At 30.6% G+C, this 18,365-nt stretch overlaps 2 protein-coding genes across 2 annotated transcripts; one reads left to right on the top strand and one right to left on the bottom strand.

Annotated features, from left to right (window-relative positions):
* Positions 1 to 20: 20 nt before the first annotated feature.
* LOC145600529 (uncharacterized) lies at positions 21 to 2,317 on the top strand. Its single transcript, XM_081656413.1, has 4 exons — positions 21 to 483; positions 758 to 955; positions 1,675 to 1,950; positions 2,223 to 2,317. Exons 1-4 carry the CDS (start codon positions 21 to 23, stop codon positions 2,315 to 2,317), a joined length of 1,032 nt encoding a protein of 343 aa, XP_081512539.1.
* Positions 2,318 to 3,402: 1,085 nt separating this feature from the next.
* On the bottom strand, positions 3,403 to 4,749 carry LOC145600528 (F-box protein SKIP23-like). The gene has a single exon (XM_081656412.1). It carries the CDS (start codon positions 4,747 to 4,749, stop codon positions 3,403 to 3,405), a length of 1,347 nt encoding a protein of 448 aa, XP_081512538.1.
* Between the last annotated feature and the right edge of the window lie 13,616 nt (positions 4,750 to 18,365).

Raw genomic sequence — 18,365 nt, 5'->3', positions numbered from 1 at the left:
CTTCAGCCAGCCAACGAACTATGCTAACTGCATTCTTTGAGATCAACCAAGTTGATGCTTTTGCGCGTACATTACTGTACCAGGAATTTCCTCAACATTACACATGGCATCCAAAAAAAAGGGAAAATTTTTGGCAACGACGTCGATCAAAAGCTGCTGCGATTGGCCGTATTGTACTTGCGCATCCCTCAGAAGGTGAAAGCTTTTATTTGCGGCTATTACTTGCACACATTCATGGTCCAACCTCTTTTGATTATTTGCTGACCTTCAACAACATACGATATTCTCCATTTCAAGAAGCAGCATTCCAACAAGGTTTACTTGAAGCAGATGACTCTATAGACAAGTGCCTACAAGAAGCTTGTCAAAGTCAGATGTCGTTTGCTTTGCGACGGCTATTTGCTACATTGTTAAAACACTGCAACCCTGAAGACCCTAACAGTTTGTGGGAAAAATATTACCAATATCTCTCTGAAGATTACAGTAATAATTTCCCTACCGACAAAAAAAAAGGCTCGCAAACTAACTGTGAAAAGCATTTGTTACCTTGTTCAATCGATGGGAAAGTCTTTTGTTACTTACAATTTTGGCTTACTAGAACTTATAGGAGACGACTTGGAAATAGGAATGAAAGAAATTGAGGAAGAACTTCAGATCCCTAAATGTCCAGAAGAAATAAATGCAGTTGAGTTGCTTAATGATTAACAAAAACTTGCGTACAACACTATCTACAATAAAGTGTTAAATAATAAACCAGCTGCTTTCTTCGTAGACGGGCCTGGAGGCACTGGAAAGACTTTCTTATATTCTACATTACTTGCTAATGTAAGAGCAAAGGGTATGATTGCTTTAGCAGTTACGAGTTCTGGAATTGTTGCATCGGGCTTGTCTGGAGGTAGAACTGCAAATTCTCGGTTCAAAATCCCTCTTGATGTTGACGAGATTCCAAGCCCCAGTATTTCTAAACAAATTTCTCTAGGATAACTCATTCGTCTTGCAAGACTTATTATATGGGATGAAGAGCCAATGGCAAAGCGTCAAACGATTGAATACTTTGACAGATTTCTACAAGATGTTTGTTCGAATCAACAAAAATTTGGGGGAAAGGTTGTTCTATTTGGTGGTGATTTCCGACAAGTTTTACCTGTCGTACCGAAAAAAAGTCTGCGTGAAGTTGTTGCAACGAGTTTTATGATGTCTCCTTTATGGCACGAGCTCTAGAAAATCCACTTAACACAAAACATGAGAGCAATCAACTACCTACCTTTTTGTAACTTTGTGTTGCAAATCGGAAATGGCACGCCTTCTTATGAAGATGGGAAAAATATAGAGCTACCCAAGCCGTTAGTTATTCCATACGACAATGAACAGTTATCTTTGCATCTCTTGGTAAATAGTATCTACCCGGATATAGCAAATACGACTTTTGAATCATTCTTTGCAACAAAGAGAGCTATTTTAACCCCTAAAAATGAACATGCTACAACAATAAACTCTCTATTAGTTCAACAACAGCCAGGAAAGCTTACGAGTACAGAAGTTTTAACGGATGCACAGACGAGTCGAGTGAACAATACCCAACTGAATTTCTCAACAGCCTATGTCCGTCTGATCTTCCGCCTCATCATTTAACTTTGCTGGTAGGCAGTCTAATAATTTTACTTCGAAATATAGACCCGACATCAGGCTTATGCAACGGAACAAGATTAGTATGCAAAGCATTTTTCCCTAATGTTATTGATGCTAAAATTATTGTTGGACATCGTTGTGGCCAACGGGTTTTTATACCTCGAATACCGTTGCAGCCTTCAGCTACGGATAAGTACCCATTCAGATTTACCCGCAAGCAATTTCCAATCAATCTGAGCTTCGCAATGACCATCAACAAGTCTCAAGGTCAAACACTTGATAGAGTTGGCATATATTTACCACAACCAGTTTTCTCTCACGGTTAGCTGTACGTTGCATTGTCTCGTGCTAAGAAAAGTAAACATGTTCAGATATTGATAAAGCCCACTATAGATGAATTAGATAGATGGAAAAGAACTAAAAATGTTGTATGTTATGAGATCTTAAGGCGCGCTGGAATATTGTAAACCACTCTTTTTAAATATACGGTATTAGCAGAAGGTTAACACACTTATTTTTTTTCTTTTACTTTACATTAGATGTTGTTGCTATTTTATTGCTCATAACGTGTACTGACAATGCATTTATGACAGGTTCCAATTATAGTGCAGAACAACATAATGGCTACTCAACGACTTACCCTCGCCAGACTAACAGACCAGAGCAGAAACTTTACTGTGACCGCTAAACTAATAAAGAACCTCCAAGTTATATATTATTTTTCCCAAATCCTATCCTACTAATAAAGGGATTGATAGAGCAATTTCAAACTTCATAAAGCATTGAGTATGTTTGAAATTTGGGCTATATAACTGCATGATATACCTGAATCTTTCTTAAGTTTATCTTTTAAACTAGTTTTGTTCCTAACGCCACCTAAATTGTTTGATAAAATTTTTGGATAAATTTTTTGGTTTGAATGTCAAATATAGTCAAATAAACCCTTTTGATAATGCATAGTACTATAGACTATAGTAGTAAAGAAAATAATAAAAGGATAATGCATAGTACTATAGACTATAGTACTTTTTTTCAATTGAAATGAATGTAATATAAATGAATTGACTCAATTGAGCTACTTCCTTCACTCAAAAAAAAAAAAAATAAAAAAATAAATAAAAAAAAATTATGAAAGTGTTTTATAGTTGATATTATATAATTATAAAAGAGAAGAAATTATTAAAAGTTGATATTGTACGTGAAAGTGGTTTATGAGACGAATTTAACATAATGCTACATGATTATATTTTACTTAATATATGAACTATATTATGTGGTCAAACAAGAGTGATAATAGTATAAAAGTCTAATTATTACAATATTACTAGAACGGAGGAAGTATTAGTTAATAAGAAAATGATGCAACTTATAAAACAAATGGAAAAACCGAAAAAGTATTATCTTAATCTCTATTAATTGGGAGTGCATAGTAGGCTAATGCAGGACCAAATATTTAACAAAAACTTTTGTATACCGGGTACAATAACATTATAAAAAAGAGCAAAGAAACCAAGTAAAATAAAAAACTCTGAATCCTAGTTAGCATGAGCACTTCTCTCGATAGGCAACCTTCGTGCATGATACGACTTAATAAATATCATATAAAAAGTATTATTTGGGTAACATAAGTACATAACATATTACGTACTTTGTTGCATATAATATGAATGAAGATAGTATATTATTTTCGATTTGTGTCGAATTACCTACGTCTGATCCCCATTTTTGTTTAGACCTTGTCTCGTGTCTCCACCTTGATACAACGAACCTAGCCTAAAACTTGGGCGTAAACCATATAGGAGTAAAAATCTTAGACATTGCATTGTTGCCATGGTAAAACCGCTTGACTTTTCTTGATGTCATGTCAAACACACCCATATCCTTTCCACGGGGTATTGTATCTAGGTCATAATAACCATCCATTATCATATCAAGCCAATACTCCTTACAATCATCGCTAAAGTAAATAGCATTATGCTGACAATTCGGGATCTTTGATTTATGAACACTCGTGGCAGAATTATTACCAACAAATACCATATAATCACCCAAATCTTCAACATTTGTCCAACAACAATTCTCGTTTCCACTATGATCAAGCTTATAAACCTTAAAATCGCGAGTGTAATAGTATGTTGTTTCATATTCGTCATGAATCTCATGATCCGAGTAAAATCTGTCCATGAAATCATAAACTTTATATCTTATTACTACTAATAAATCACCATCTAACTCAACCATATAGCATTCTTCAACATAACTCAAAGTTACCCCATTAAATCTAGGAGAATGAATGGAATTATAAGGCTTGTCATACACAATTAAACAAGGGTTATATTTATTACCAATTGTGCCAAGATCACAATATGTTAGGTATCCATTTCGATGCAAGATCAACACCAATCCCTTCCAAGACATAACATCAGTTACATAAGGCAATTCTTCGCGGCTAGTTGATATAACCTCTGTCCATGTATTATCTCCAGGCCGAGCCAACGATAACATGTAAATATCGTGAAGTATTCTGTGATAATAGATCACCATTACAACAAAGTCGTCGTCATCATCATCTCCAATATTTAGTACAAATGCCTTGTGTACTCGTATGACTTTGAAGTCCTCGGGTTCTATCGGACTACTGATGACGGTCCATCCTGAAGGATTAATGCGAGAACGGGGTTGAGACCACTTCGAAAGTATAGTATTGAATGGCAACACTGGCAAGGATTCAAGGGATGGTAGGCTTAGTTGAGCTTTAGTGATGGGATTAAATAACGAGACTTGCTCGTCGTTGTGGCCACCTATCATCACAATCCATCCATAACTCGAACCCCAACACCGCCTCCTAGAGGCTTGTGGTATATTCAATTCTAAACACTTATTCATGCCGATGTCAAAGATTAGCCTACGACCTGAACAAACATCGTGCTCGTGTTTGTGCTCGTGCTCGGCTAGTAGTAACCAAGGTGTGGTTGACATCCACTTTTGCTTAACCATGATGAAAACATTATTCCATGAACGACATACCGCGGAGAAATATATTAAGTCCTCAATTGAATCTAATTTCAGAGCAATTGCATCGAGAAGATCATTTGGCAACATTGACCAATTATCGGCCATCTAAAATGCAACCAACAAATTTATTCGACAAAAAAAAAAAAAAAAATACCGTATGAGTATTGATCAAAAATTAAAGAACAGAACTTGGGTATAAATTTAAACCAGCCTCATAATCGTATAATCAAACAGGTATAGTTGTTCATATGTGCTAGGGCTCTTAGGTGGCGTGCTTTTAATCTACAAAAAAAAAAAAAACTCAATTCTATAAATCCGTAGTTTTTAGCTTTTATATATATATTGATAGAAGATAAAATTAATAGAAATAAAACTTCCATGTAACTTGGATAGGCCATGTAAGCAAAAGATATTATTTTTTTTAACAATTGCAAAAGTCCCATATGAAGATTCTTGCAGCAAAAAAAAAAAAAAAAAAAAAAAAAAAAAAAACCAATTCATTAGATATATTTATATGGACTTTATAGGATAAAAAAGAATAGTTTAGACAGAAAATCTTGCGTGGACCTGATCTACAATAATATTATTGTGGACCTAAGGTTTATACACACGTAACTGACATTATATTCAACATAGTGACCCCTAATTTTTTTTTTTTTTTTATAGTAACCTTAAATCTAAGGTAACGTAATAACCTTTTTTAAAACTTGTGTGACCCTTAATGTTATTATAAACTTAAAATACAATACCATGTTAAATAATGACCTAATTTTAACATAGTGATCTTTATTATTCATATTGACCATTATATTAAATATTCATCAAAAAAATTAACCTCTTATAGCTTTTAAAATGTCACACTAACTTTTATTTCATCATAATAACTTTTATTTTAATATAGTGACATTTTTTTTATTAATAAAACAATCATATTGTCTCTAATGTTAGTGGTTCATAATAAATTAGTGTGAACCAGGTTCATTTGAGAATTTGTACTTGTTTAGAATTCTATTTTCAATCAAATTTGGATAGAATTTTAGGATAAAATTGTAAGTTGAGAGTTTTATTTCGATAAAATACCAATAATATTTCATATGTATAAATTGAATAATAATTTTATTTTAAAAAAAATATTAGATTATAACTCTAAAAAAATACCAATATTATTATCAGTGATTTACAGGTCTAATATATAGTTTAAATCGTCACAAAAGCACATCAATTTCTGACAAATTTTGTATTAGGGATATATTTTTTTGAAATTTGACGCATAAATTAAAAACTTATCTCAAAATTAATTAACAAACATCGCATGTGGCACAAAATTAAACTAGCATTTAATAAATTAATTTCAGTTCAATAAAAATCAGTAAACTAAAAGAAGAAATATATAGAAAATCCTTAAAAAAAATTCATTTCAATTCAGTAAAATTAATTTTAATTCAGTAAAAATAATTTAAATTCAGCAAAAATAATTTAAATTCACTAAAAATAATTTCAGCCCGGCAAAAATAAGGTGAGCTGAACGGCAAATTTCAATAAACATTATTTCAATTCAGTAAAAATCACTATTTTAAAGATAAGATATAATAGTGAATCAATAAAAAATAATTTCATTTTAGCAAAAATAATTTCACATCAGTAAAATTAGTTTCAATTGAGCAGAAATGATTTTTGTTCTAAAAATAATTTTTTAAACCGGGCCTTAGGCATACAATTATAATTTTTATTCGACTCACTTACCATTCATGTGCATGGTCAAAGTAAAATAACTTTGACCGCATGTTATAATTTATACAATAGATTTAAATTAGCATGAGGATCTTATTCTTGTTATTCCCATAAGTATAGTATTTAACACAAACTACACATCCTTCCTAATTTCCCATCATCATCGATAATACAATTAGCATTATGCTGACAATTAGGGAGCTTTGGTTTAGCATCACTCGGAGCAGTGTTATTGCATCTAAATCTTTAACATTGGACAAAACCTTCTTGTCTTTATATAAAAAATACATTAGGATTTCATGATCTTGAACTTAGTTTAAAGACTTGTTGTTTTTAAAAACCTTTTGTTTATGGACCTTAAAATAATCATGAGTGTAATAAGGTGTTGCATCATATTTGGTCGTGACCCGAACCAGTAGCAAAAAATGTCAATTTATATGGTGCTACTAATAATGTTTAAGGCTTATTGGCATAAACAGGTGAAGAAAGGCTAAAGTTTCCAATTGTGCTAAGAGCAACTCCAATGGTTGCTTTTAGGGATTAGCTTGCAATTTTAATAATTTTTAAGCTAATGGCCCAACCATTGGAGTATATTTAATAATTAGCTTGGTCAAGCTAATGCCAAGCAAATTAGCTTAGCTAAGCTAATTAGCTTCTTTCAAAAAAAAAAAAAAAAAAAAAAAAAAAAAAAAAAAAAAAAAAAAAGCTAATTAGCTTAGAAATTAATTGTTTCTAATAAAATATTAATTATTTAAAAAATAAAGCTGAAAAATCTAAATGTTAATTAGCCTAACCATTGTGGTATGAATTAGCTAGAAAGAATAATAGTTTTACAATCTTAGGTGGCATGGCAAGCTAATTTGACAATAAGCTTGCCATTGGAGTTGCTCTAACATCACAACTTGCGAGGATTTCATAACGCTCCCATATTAACGCTAATATCTTCCAAGACAACACGTCAAGAACATGACGATTATGCGAATTTTGGCCGAAGTTTGAGCCAACAATAATAATACAAATAGCATTATGCTGACAATTAGGGAGCTTTGATTTAGCATCACTCGGAGCAGTGTTATTGCATCTAAATCTTTAACATTGGACAAAACCTTCTTGTCTTTATATAAGAAATACATTAGGATTTCATGATCTTTAACTTAGTTTAAAGCCTTGTTGTTTTTAAAAACCTTTTGTTTATGGACCTTAAAATCATGAGTGTAATAGGGTGTTGCATCATATTCGGTCGTGACCCGAACCAGTAGCAAAAAATGTCAATTTATATGGTGCTACTAATAATGTTTAAGGCTTATTGGCATAAACAGGTGAAGAAGAGCTAAAGTTTCCAATTGTGCTAACATCACGACTTGTGAGGATTTCATAACGCTCCCATATTAACGCTAATATCTTCCAAGACAACACGTTATTAACATGACGATTATGCGAATTTTGGCCAAAGTTTGAGCCAACAATAATAATTGGCTATGATAATACTTCACGAAATTGTGAAATAGATCACAATTACAACAAAGTCATCGTCTTCAATCTTTATTACAATTGCTTTTCCTACTGTAAAAATCAAGGGTAGCCCATTTCTAAGCAAGGATTTAAGGGATAGATGCTAAGCTTATTTAAGCTTTAGTGATGGGATTGAATAACATAGAAATATATCCAATTCATTCCATTATAAAACGGATTAAATAAAACAGATTTTCAATAAATTACTGAACATCCGTTATAAAGTGACAATAAAATGTGCAAAAGTTACACTAAAACGCACGAAAGTTATCCTGACATATATAAGAGTTATTTATGCTTCATTGATAAATTTGACAAAAGTGACACTAAATTTTACAAAAGTGACACTAAATCTGACAAAAGTGTACCCGATGTACAGTAAATTACTGAAAACCGGGTGTATACAAAAGTTTTCCATAATGATAGATCACTACTTTTTTTTTTTTTTTTGAAATATGCTTTATTGTGAATTTGTGATGTCTATAATGACAAATTTCAGGATTATTGTGGATCATTATTTACAGGAAGAAAAAGATTTCATAATAAAATATTATTGCAAATGACACTTACAAACAATTCTTAAGAAAAAATTATTTAGACTTAAACAATCTGGATCCTATAATACATACAGATTTGGTTTCAAAAAAAAAATACAGATTAAACTACTTCAACCGAAAACAAGCTAGTCCTTGTCCAAAAAAAAATATACAAACAAACTAATCTAAGGCCCCGTTCTTTAGAGCTGCTCTGCTCTGCTTTGCTCTGCTGAAATCTGCTCTGCTCTGCTCTGCTTCAATCTGCTCTGCTCTGCCCTGCCCTGCTCTGCTCTGCTTAAAATTAATATTTAATATTGAATTATTATAATAATAATTTATATTTAATAATAATAATAAATAATTAATACTTAATGATAATAATAATAATAATTAATATTTAATAATAATAATTAATATTTAATAATAATTAATATTTTATAAAAATAATATATAATTAATATTTAATAATAATATATATTTATATTTAATAATAATAATAATAATTATATATTTAATAATAATAATATTATTATTAAAAATTAATATTAAATAATAATAATAATTAACATTTAATAATAATAATATTAATAATAATTTTAATAATATTTAATAATAATATTAATAATAATCATAATAATAATAATAATTAATATTTAATAATAAAATTTAGTAGTAATATTTGTAATAATAATAATAATAATAGTAGTAGTAATATTAATAATATTAGAAATAATAATAATAATAATGATAATAATAATAATAATAATAATAATAATAATAATAATAATAATAATAATAATAATAATAATAATAATAATAATAATAATAATAATAATAATAATAATAATAATAATAATAATAATAATAATAATGAAATCTGCTCTACTCTACTCGGCTCTACTTTGCTCTGCTTTGCTTTGCTGAAATCTGCTCTGCTCTGCTCTGCTCTGCCCTGCCCTGCCCTGCCCAGAAGCTCAAAAGAATAGGGCCTGATTTAATTAGGAATTATTCTCACACTTTTATCATAAGATAGTATTTTATACGAGTAATATTAAAAGATTAAAATTTTTTTTGATGCAAATACTGAAAGATAAAAATTTGATAGATAGGATAATCAATTAAACGTACTACTTTTGGTGTAAACCCAAGACTCTTATATATACTAAACAAAAAAATCAAGTAGAATCATTCAAAGCTATTCAACATAAGTTTTTTCTTACAAAAAAATATTTGAACCATGGAAGAAGAACAACGCAATGATCAAAGTAGTAATGATCACGCCGGTGAAAGACAATTAGATTTCTGCTTCAATAACTTTCCTCCCGGTTACAGATTTAATCCGTACGACGAAGAACTCATCCACTACTATCTCAATCCCATGATCAATGGCCAAGTTTTGCCCCCAAATCGCATGCACGAAGTCGATATTTATGCAAATCATCCTAGCGTTATCACAGGTACGTAGGATTAAAATTTTCAATTAAGAATTTTTAATTTCCTTTTTAATTTAGCTTTCATAACAATTTTGAGATATAAATTTTATAAAATTTAGAGAGTGAATCATGCTAAATGTTTAACCAATTAATTGGCATGCCATACTTTTTTTGAAAATAGTTGAGAAAATTTTTCATAATTTTAAATTTACCAGGGTAGCTAATGTGCGTTTTGCACGCGTTATAGCTAGCCATATCCAAAATCTCTTTCAATTTGGCCTTAATTATATCACAAATTAAATAATAAATATATAGAGAGGTATAAATATCCATGCACTATTATTAAAAGTTACTTCCTCCGTTCTATTAATATTGCAACAATGGATGTACTTTTTGCACTATTCATCACTCTTGTTTGACCATATTATATGACTTATACGTTAAACAAAATATAGTCATGTGGGATCTTGTTGGATTCTTCTCATAAAATACTTTCACAATATAAATTTTTTATAATTTTTACTCTTACACAATTATAGATATATAGCAGTAATTTTCTCCTTGTTGCAATATTAATAGAACGGAGGAAGTATATATTAAATATCTAAATAAATATTTAAGATGGTATACTTGTGCAAACAATATTCATTACAAAAAGTTGTACACGTTCATGAAGAAAAATATATATATATATATATATATATATATATATATATATATATATATATATATATATATATATATATATATATATAATTACACATTATGAAGGGTATAATTGAGTACTTTTTATAAGGTAGGGATACTTAAGTTTTTTATTTTTTTTTTGCTTTTGATAAGGATTATTTAACTTCAACCCAATGAATAGATAAGATGAATTTTATTAATCGGAGGGTTAAGATTCACGGGCTACAATTTCAAAGTACATTATTTTGTATTATATTTTTTATTTAATTTATTTTTTCCCATCTATTTGATTTTATTGTGCTGCCGCATAAGGTTATAAAGTTCTGGAGTTTCTTTAATCCTTTGTTCTTCTAATTTGCACCTAAAAAGTGAAAATAGAATAAAATCAAACAGCGGATATGTTGTTCTTTGTGTTTTTGCTAATTCTACCGTAGTGGTTTTGAGTATCTTCTCTATTTAGAGATAGGCATCTAATAAAAATTAGGATTCTCTTAGTATTATTTGCATTAAAATTAACTCTGCTTTTAATATTCCTTTACCTAGTCAATTTGTAATTGTAATGTTGACTTATTTTCAGCATCCTACCCTGCACAAGATGGGAGGTGGTACTTCTTCACCCCGAGAGAAAAAAAGTATCCTAAGGGAGGTCGTCCAAAACGAAGCGCATCAAATGGTAAATGGAAAGCCATATCAAAAACATTTGATATCAGGGATAAGCTTAATGGAATACTTATTGGACATAAAAGAACTTTAGATTACCAGGAAATAGACGATTCTAATGAAAATATTTTGAAACAAAAGAAAAAGTTTAAAAAGACTGATGATGATTCTAATAAAACGATTAAAACGATTTGGAGTATGTACGAATATTGGATCCATGAGTCTGACGAAATACTTCAATTGAAAAAAGATTGTGACAGTACAAGGGTATGTAATTATTTTACTCAATACTTAGTTATTTATATTGTTTGCTTATTAAATTCTCTAGTCTATATTATTATTATTATTATTATTATTATTATTATTATTAAATGTTTTATTTTGACAAACTTGTATATAGTTGGATTACGTGCTATGTATAATATACAAGAAGGAAAACAAAGGAAAACGCCAATTTCCAGTTTATCTCTTTGATTGACAAACTTTGTCAATCTAAGGGTGTTTCTGACAATTCCCTCATTAAAAACGGGGACAGTATCGTCCAAACAGGAGGCAAATGTGTCCAACTTGGCAATTCGGTGCTGACTCCGCTTTACACGTCAATGTATTGAACTTGGTGATATGGCATGACGAAGTAACGGCCGTTGCTATTCGTCTGTAAACAGACGTTGCTCTCCCGTCAGGTCAATAGTCCAAATATCACTGAAGCCCACACGTTAACAATAGCAGCAACTATCAGTGCTACACATGAAGCCAACACGTTAAGTATGCAATGAAGCCCAATATGCCTATTTTCACTGAATAATGAATATAGATAATAATGGTGAGGAATAATAAAATCAATATTTAAATAGAGCAATTAAATGTTTTGAGATTTATAACATTAGTCAGGAATTAGGTTATATTAGTCCGGAAGTAGATAGTTCTTGTAAGCAAATAGATATGGATAGTCAGTTTTAAGATAATATTAGTCAGAAAATGGATAATTATGCTCAGGAATTGTAATATCTCTATTTATATAGAGTAATTATGCTAAGCTTTCTTACGTATAAGTGCACAATATTTTGGGTATTAAAAAAATAAAAAAAAATAAAAAATTAAAATTGCACAACATGTAAACTAATACATTAAAAAAATAATAATGTGGAATCTATAAAAACTAGCACATATACATTCATTAAGGTTTAATCAATCGGCACAGCTCAAACTCGAAAGGTATACACTTTTATTATGCGTCGTACTTTAAGTAGTGACATTATGCTGACTAAATAAGATTAGTAAATATTACAGTGTCCACATCGATAAACGTCATAAACGGTGTATATTTGAGGAACTTCAATGGTTGTAGTTAGAGACTTGCTTGCAATTTAGCTTAGGTAAGCTATTTTCCTTGACCAAGCTAAGTTAATTTTGTACATCCAATGTTTAAGCTAATAGGTAGGGAATTTTATAATTTGCAAGCAACATTCTAATGTTTTGTCAGGCCTACTCAATCCTATCTAAACTACATCCTACGAAGATTTAAGATATGCGCACAACCAAGATTATAATGTTATGTTAGGCCTACTAAAATACTATCATTATGTCTTGTTATACCACAATTAATTTGCAGTAATTAAACGTTTGAAAATTTATTATACACAGGAATTACATTATGTTAGTCAGGAATTATACAGTTTTTGTCCGAAAATAGATATGGATAGTCAGTTTAAAAATATTAATATTTACATACATTATATATCGTCAGGTTTTAGATAATATTTGTCAGAAAATAGATAATAATACTCGGGAATAATAATATCAATATTTAAATAGAGTAATTAAATTAACATTCGTCAGTAATTAGCGTATAATAGTCAGGAATTAGATAAATAGTGTCTGCAAATAGATATGGATTGTCAGTTGTAGGATACAAATATTCATATGTAATATAAGTTAGTCAGTTTTAAGATAAGATTAGTCAGAATATAGATAATAATGGTGAGGAATAATAATATCAATATTTAAATAGAGCAATTAAATGTTTTGAGATTTATAACATTAGTCAGGAATTAGGTTATATTAGTCCGGAAGTAGATAGTTCTTGTAAGCAAATAGATATGGATAGTCAGTTTTAAGATAATATTAGTCAGAAAATGGATAATTATGCTCAGGAATTGTAATATCAGTATTTATATAGAGTAATTATGCTAAGCTTTCTTACGTATAATTGCACAATATTTTGGGTATAAAAAAAAAAAAAAATTAAAAATTAAAATTGCACAACATGTAAACTAATACATTAAAATAATAATAATGTGGAATCTATAAAAACTAGCACATATACATTCATTAAGGTTTAATCAATCGGCACAGCTCAAACTCGAAAGGTATACACTTTTATTATGCGTCGTACTTTAAGTAGTGACATTATGCTGACTAAATAAGATTAATAAATATTACATTGTCTTTTTGGTGCAGCATGCCACATGGTGTGGCCTACTGCCAAGTCAGCAAAAATAAGGGGAGTTACTGGTATTGTCAGGGTTACTTGTATTTTTTTGTTTTCACGAGTTACTTGTATGATTATTTATTTAGGGGTTACTTATATTTTCTTTTTCACGAGTTACTTGTATGAATTACTTATTCAGGGTTACTTGTTTTATTTTTTTCAAGAGTTACTGATTACTTGTATATTTTAGGGGTTACTTGTTTTGTTTAAGGGGTTAATTGTATGGATTACTTATTCAGGAGTTATTTGTATGATTAATTATTCAAGGGTTACTTATATGATTAATTAGCTTCGTTGAATGTGTTTGACTTTCATTTGACTCAATTAGCATTGTGGAATGCAATTGACTTTCATTTGATTCAAAAAGCTTTGTTTGGATGTATTTGACCTTTCATTTGATTCTAAAAGCTTTGTTGAAAGTGTTTAACTTTCATTTGACTCAATTAGCTTTGTTGAATGCATTTGACTTTCATTTGATTCAAAAAGCCTTGTTTGAATGTGTTTGACTTTCATTTGACTCAATTAGCTTTGTTGAATGTGTTTGACTTTCATTTGACTCAATTAGCTTTGTTGAATGCATTTGGCTTTCATTTGATTCAAAAAGCTTTGTTTGAATGTGTTTGACTTTCATTTAATTCAATTAGCTTTGTTGAATGTGTTAGACTTTCATTTGATTCAAAAAGCTTTGTTTGAATGTGTTTGACTTTCATTTGATTCTAAAAGCTTTGTTGAATGTGTTCGACTTTCATTTGACTCCATTAGCTTTGTTGAATGCATTTGACTTTCATTTGATTCAAAAAGCTTTGTTTGAATGTGTTTGACTTTCATTTGACTCAATTAGCTTCGTTGAATGTGTTTGACTTTCATTTGACTCAATTAGCATTGTGGAATGCAATTGACTTTCATTTGATTCAAAAAGCTTTGTTTGAATGTATTTGACCTTTCATTTGATTCTAAAAGCTTTTTTGAAAGTGTTTGACTTTCATTTAACTCACTTAGCTTTGTTGAATGCATTTGACTTTCATTTGATTCAAAAATCATTGCTTGAATGTATTTGACTTTCATTTGATTCTAAAAGCTTTGTTGAAAGTGTTTGACTTTCATTTGACTCAATTAGCTTTGTTGACTGCATTTGACTTTCATTTGATTCAAAACGCTTTGTTTGAATGTGTTTGACTTTCAATTAACTCAATTAGCTTTGTTGAATGTGTTAGACTTTCATTTGATTTAAAAAGCTTTGTTTGAATGTGTTTGAATTTCATTTGATTCTAAAAGCTTTGTTGAATGTGTTTGACTTTCATTTGACTCCATTAGCTTTGTTGAATGCATTTGACTTTCATTTGATTCAAAAAGCTTTGTTTGAATGTGTTTGACTTTCATTTGACTCAATTAGCTTCGTTGAATGTGTTTGACTTTCATTTGACTCAATTAGCATTGTGAAATGCAATTGACTTTCATTTGATTCATAAAGCTTTGTTTGAATGTATTTGACCTTTCATTTGATTCTAAAAGCTTTTTTGAAACTGTTTGACTTTCATTTAACTCACTTGGCTTTGTTGAATGCATTTGACTTTCATTTGATTCAAAAATCATTGCTTTTGTTCAATGCATTGGACTTTCATTTTATTCAAAAAGCTTTGTTTGAATGTGTTTGACTTTCATTTGATTCTAAAAGCTTTGTTGAAAGTGTTTGACTTTCATTTGACTCATTTAGCTTTGTTGAATGCATTTGATTTTCATTTGATCCAAAAAGCTTTGTTTAAATGTGTTTGACTTTCATTTGCATCAATTAGCTTTGTTGAATGCATTTGGCTTTCATTTGATTTAAAAAGCTTTGTTTGAATGTGTTTGACTTTCATTTGACTCAATTAGCACTGTTGAATGTGTTTGACTTTCATTTGACTCAATTAGCATTATTGAATGCAATTGACTTTCATTTAATTTAAAAAGCTTTGTTTGAATGTATTTGACTTTTATTTGATTCTAAGAGTTTTGTTGAAAGTGTTTGACTTTCATTTGAATCACTTAGCTTTGTTGAATGCATTTCACTTTCATTTGATTTAAAAAGATTTGTTTGAATTTGTTTGACTTTCATTTAATTCTAAAAGCATTGTTGAAAGTTTTTTACTTTCATTTGACTCAATTAGCTTTGTTGAATGCATTGGGCTTTCATTTGATTCAAAAAGCTTTCTTTGAATGTGTTTGACTTTCATTTGACTCAATTAGCATTGTTGAATGTGTTTGACTTTCATTTGACTTAATTAGCATTGTGGAATGCAATTGACTTCCATTCGATATATTGGCGGTACATTAAAATTTCAGAAGCGGTAAATTAAATTTTCATAAATGTTCAAACCTTTAAGCGCACAAATTCATTTTATTTCCCTCGTACTGTATTACACTATTATGAAGAATACGAACCCTTTTACGAAGTAATTTTTTTAGGTAACCCTTATTCTCTACATAGCTACAAGTCTACAACCCCATCTTTCTCTATACTCTCAATTCACCCTTCAGCCACCTCTCCTTCTACTTTCTCTACTCTGATTGTGTGGGAGGCATTAGTGAAAGGCCAATGCGCTGCTAACAGCCGCGGCGACTATCACCATTAACTCCGGCGAAGTCAACCTGAAAGCCACCATTTCTGAAGAGAAATTCGACTATAGCCAAGCTTCCACATCTTCTTTACCATGTGCTCAAACCAGTAATTCCTTCTCTTTTTATCTCTCTACTTTAAAGTTTCCTTCAATTTATAAAATTAACCCTAAATTTTTGAGGTTTCAATTTATGAATCTATTTAGGGTTTTAGACAATCAATTAAATGTGACATACAACAAGAAGATGGTAATACGTATCGAAAGGTGAAATCTCTCTCATTTTGAAATCATAGATCTGATTTTGATTTTGCTTTTTTTTTGGTGTTTGATTGTTTTTTTTTTAATTAATTGCTTTTGCTATTGGGGGAATGGTGAATCGTGGTGAGTTTAAGAACCCAAAATTCGGATCGGTTTGTTGCTTGTTTAGATTTGGATTGATTTGGGTTTTCATAGTAGTTGCTTTGAAGTTGACTAAATTTCCATATTCGTGCTTCACGACTAGGGGTGAGCAAACCGGGTACCCGGTCAAAATTTCTATCATAGATCTGATTTTGATTTTGCTTTTTTTTGGTATTATTTTAAAATAAAGAAAAGGTGTGAACAATTTAGTTAAATTACGATTCTCTTGGCACATACAACTTCGCAACATCTAGTTATGCTTAAGATGTTAATTATGAAGTATGTTATTGGGGCTCTTACATGCAAGTCCTTTTCTTTTATATGTGAACAGATTAAACTTTGTAACGGTCTTGATCTGTTGCCTGCTCTTAGCTGTGCTATGGATTGCACATCATACGATTGGTGTGAACTTGTTTTGTCCAAATTCATAGACAGTGTCTCGGGCTTTGCACGCCGGTTTTATGCAAATGGATATGCTGGTGGATGTGGCGGTTGTGCTATATTTGCTGTAGTAAGGGACACTATTAATCTTTCCTTGTGTGGTGATTTTGATTTATTGTTTCATTAAGGATATGTATTCAACAATTGGCTTTCTACTGATGCAGATACTGTACCTTGACCGCCTTAATCTGGATCCTAATGACTGGGATATATATCCTCGAGTGAAGGCCTGGAGTATGAAGCGGATTAGCAATGCAGGGAAGCTGGACCGGATTGCAACTGGAGATTATGGAAAATTAGGGGTAATGAATAAATTAAAAGTGTGCCATTGTACATGAAGCAAGATAATGAATTGGTAACGACCTTCAATTTTTATGATCCTTTATGGTGATGTAGTTGATAGATGTGGCATATGGTGAAAGACACCCTAGGGCAGCAAGGGATACGTTTGGACCCTCAGAATTTCCTATCTTCGATGTAAGTTGAAATGATAATTTATATGTGTAATCAATTTGTTTGAAAACATAATGTGCTTGTTGTAATTGTTACACTGCATTTTATAGGATTTGTCGGAGCTTCTCATGTCAAGGACTAAAGACAGGCGAAGACGGGCTGACCTAAGTGCCCTTCGTGGGTATAAGAATCACATACAATCGGCAATTGGATGTACCTCCACTGAGGATGAAGTGTCTGCAAGCGGCAACGGTGTGTCGCGAGATATGAGACTTGGACCACATATACAAAAATCATCTTGACTTGGATGTATTTTTCCGTCGATTAATGTACTGCACAATGGAAGTTTTGCTATTACATCATGTAAACTATGACCTCTTTTTACAAATATTTTTAAAGTTTCGGTTTTGGATATTAACAAATATTGGATTTATCTGGCAAATGTAGTGACAATATTGCTTACTTGGTCAAATCATCGCCTTAAACAAATATTACCTGAGGACTAATTGGAAAAAATAATACATTGCGGAGACTTGCACAACTCAAACAATTGTACCAATTGTCTTTTCATGCTAGGGCTGTTAGTTGTGGTGAAGAAAGCTTAGGTTACTGTAGGGTCTATGTTAGTATGGGAAAAGTGTGTCCTTGTTGTTTTTTTTTATCATGTAACCAAGTGTAATTGCAGTAGTATTGTCTGCTATAAAATAGTGGACATTTTGAATGTGTAAACTCTCCACTTCTAACATAGTGGACATTATCAATGGAAAAGAAAAAAGTACGC

The sequence above is a fragment of the Chenopodium album genome, chromosome 21, assembly GCF_948465745.1.
Source record: "Chenopodium album chromosome 21, dcCheAlbu1.1, whole genome shotgun sequence".
Classification (NCBI taxonomy): Eukaryota; Viridiplantae; Streptophyta; class Magnoliopsida; order Caryophyllales; family Amaranthaceae; genus Chenopodium; species Chenopodium album.
The sequence above is the reverse complement of the archived record's forward strand: the minus strand, read 5'-3'. Positions and strand labels throughout refer to the sequence as shown.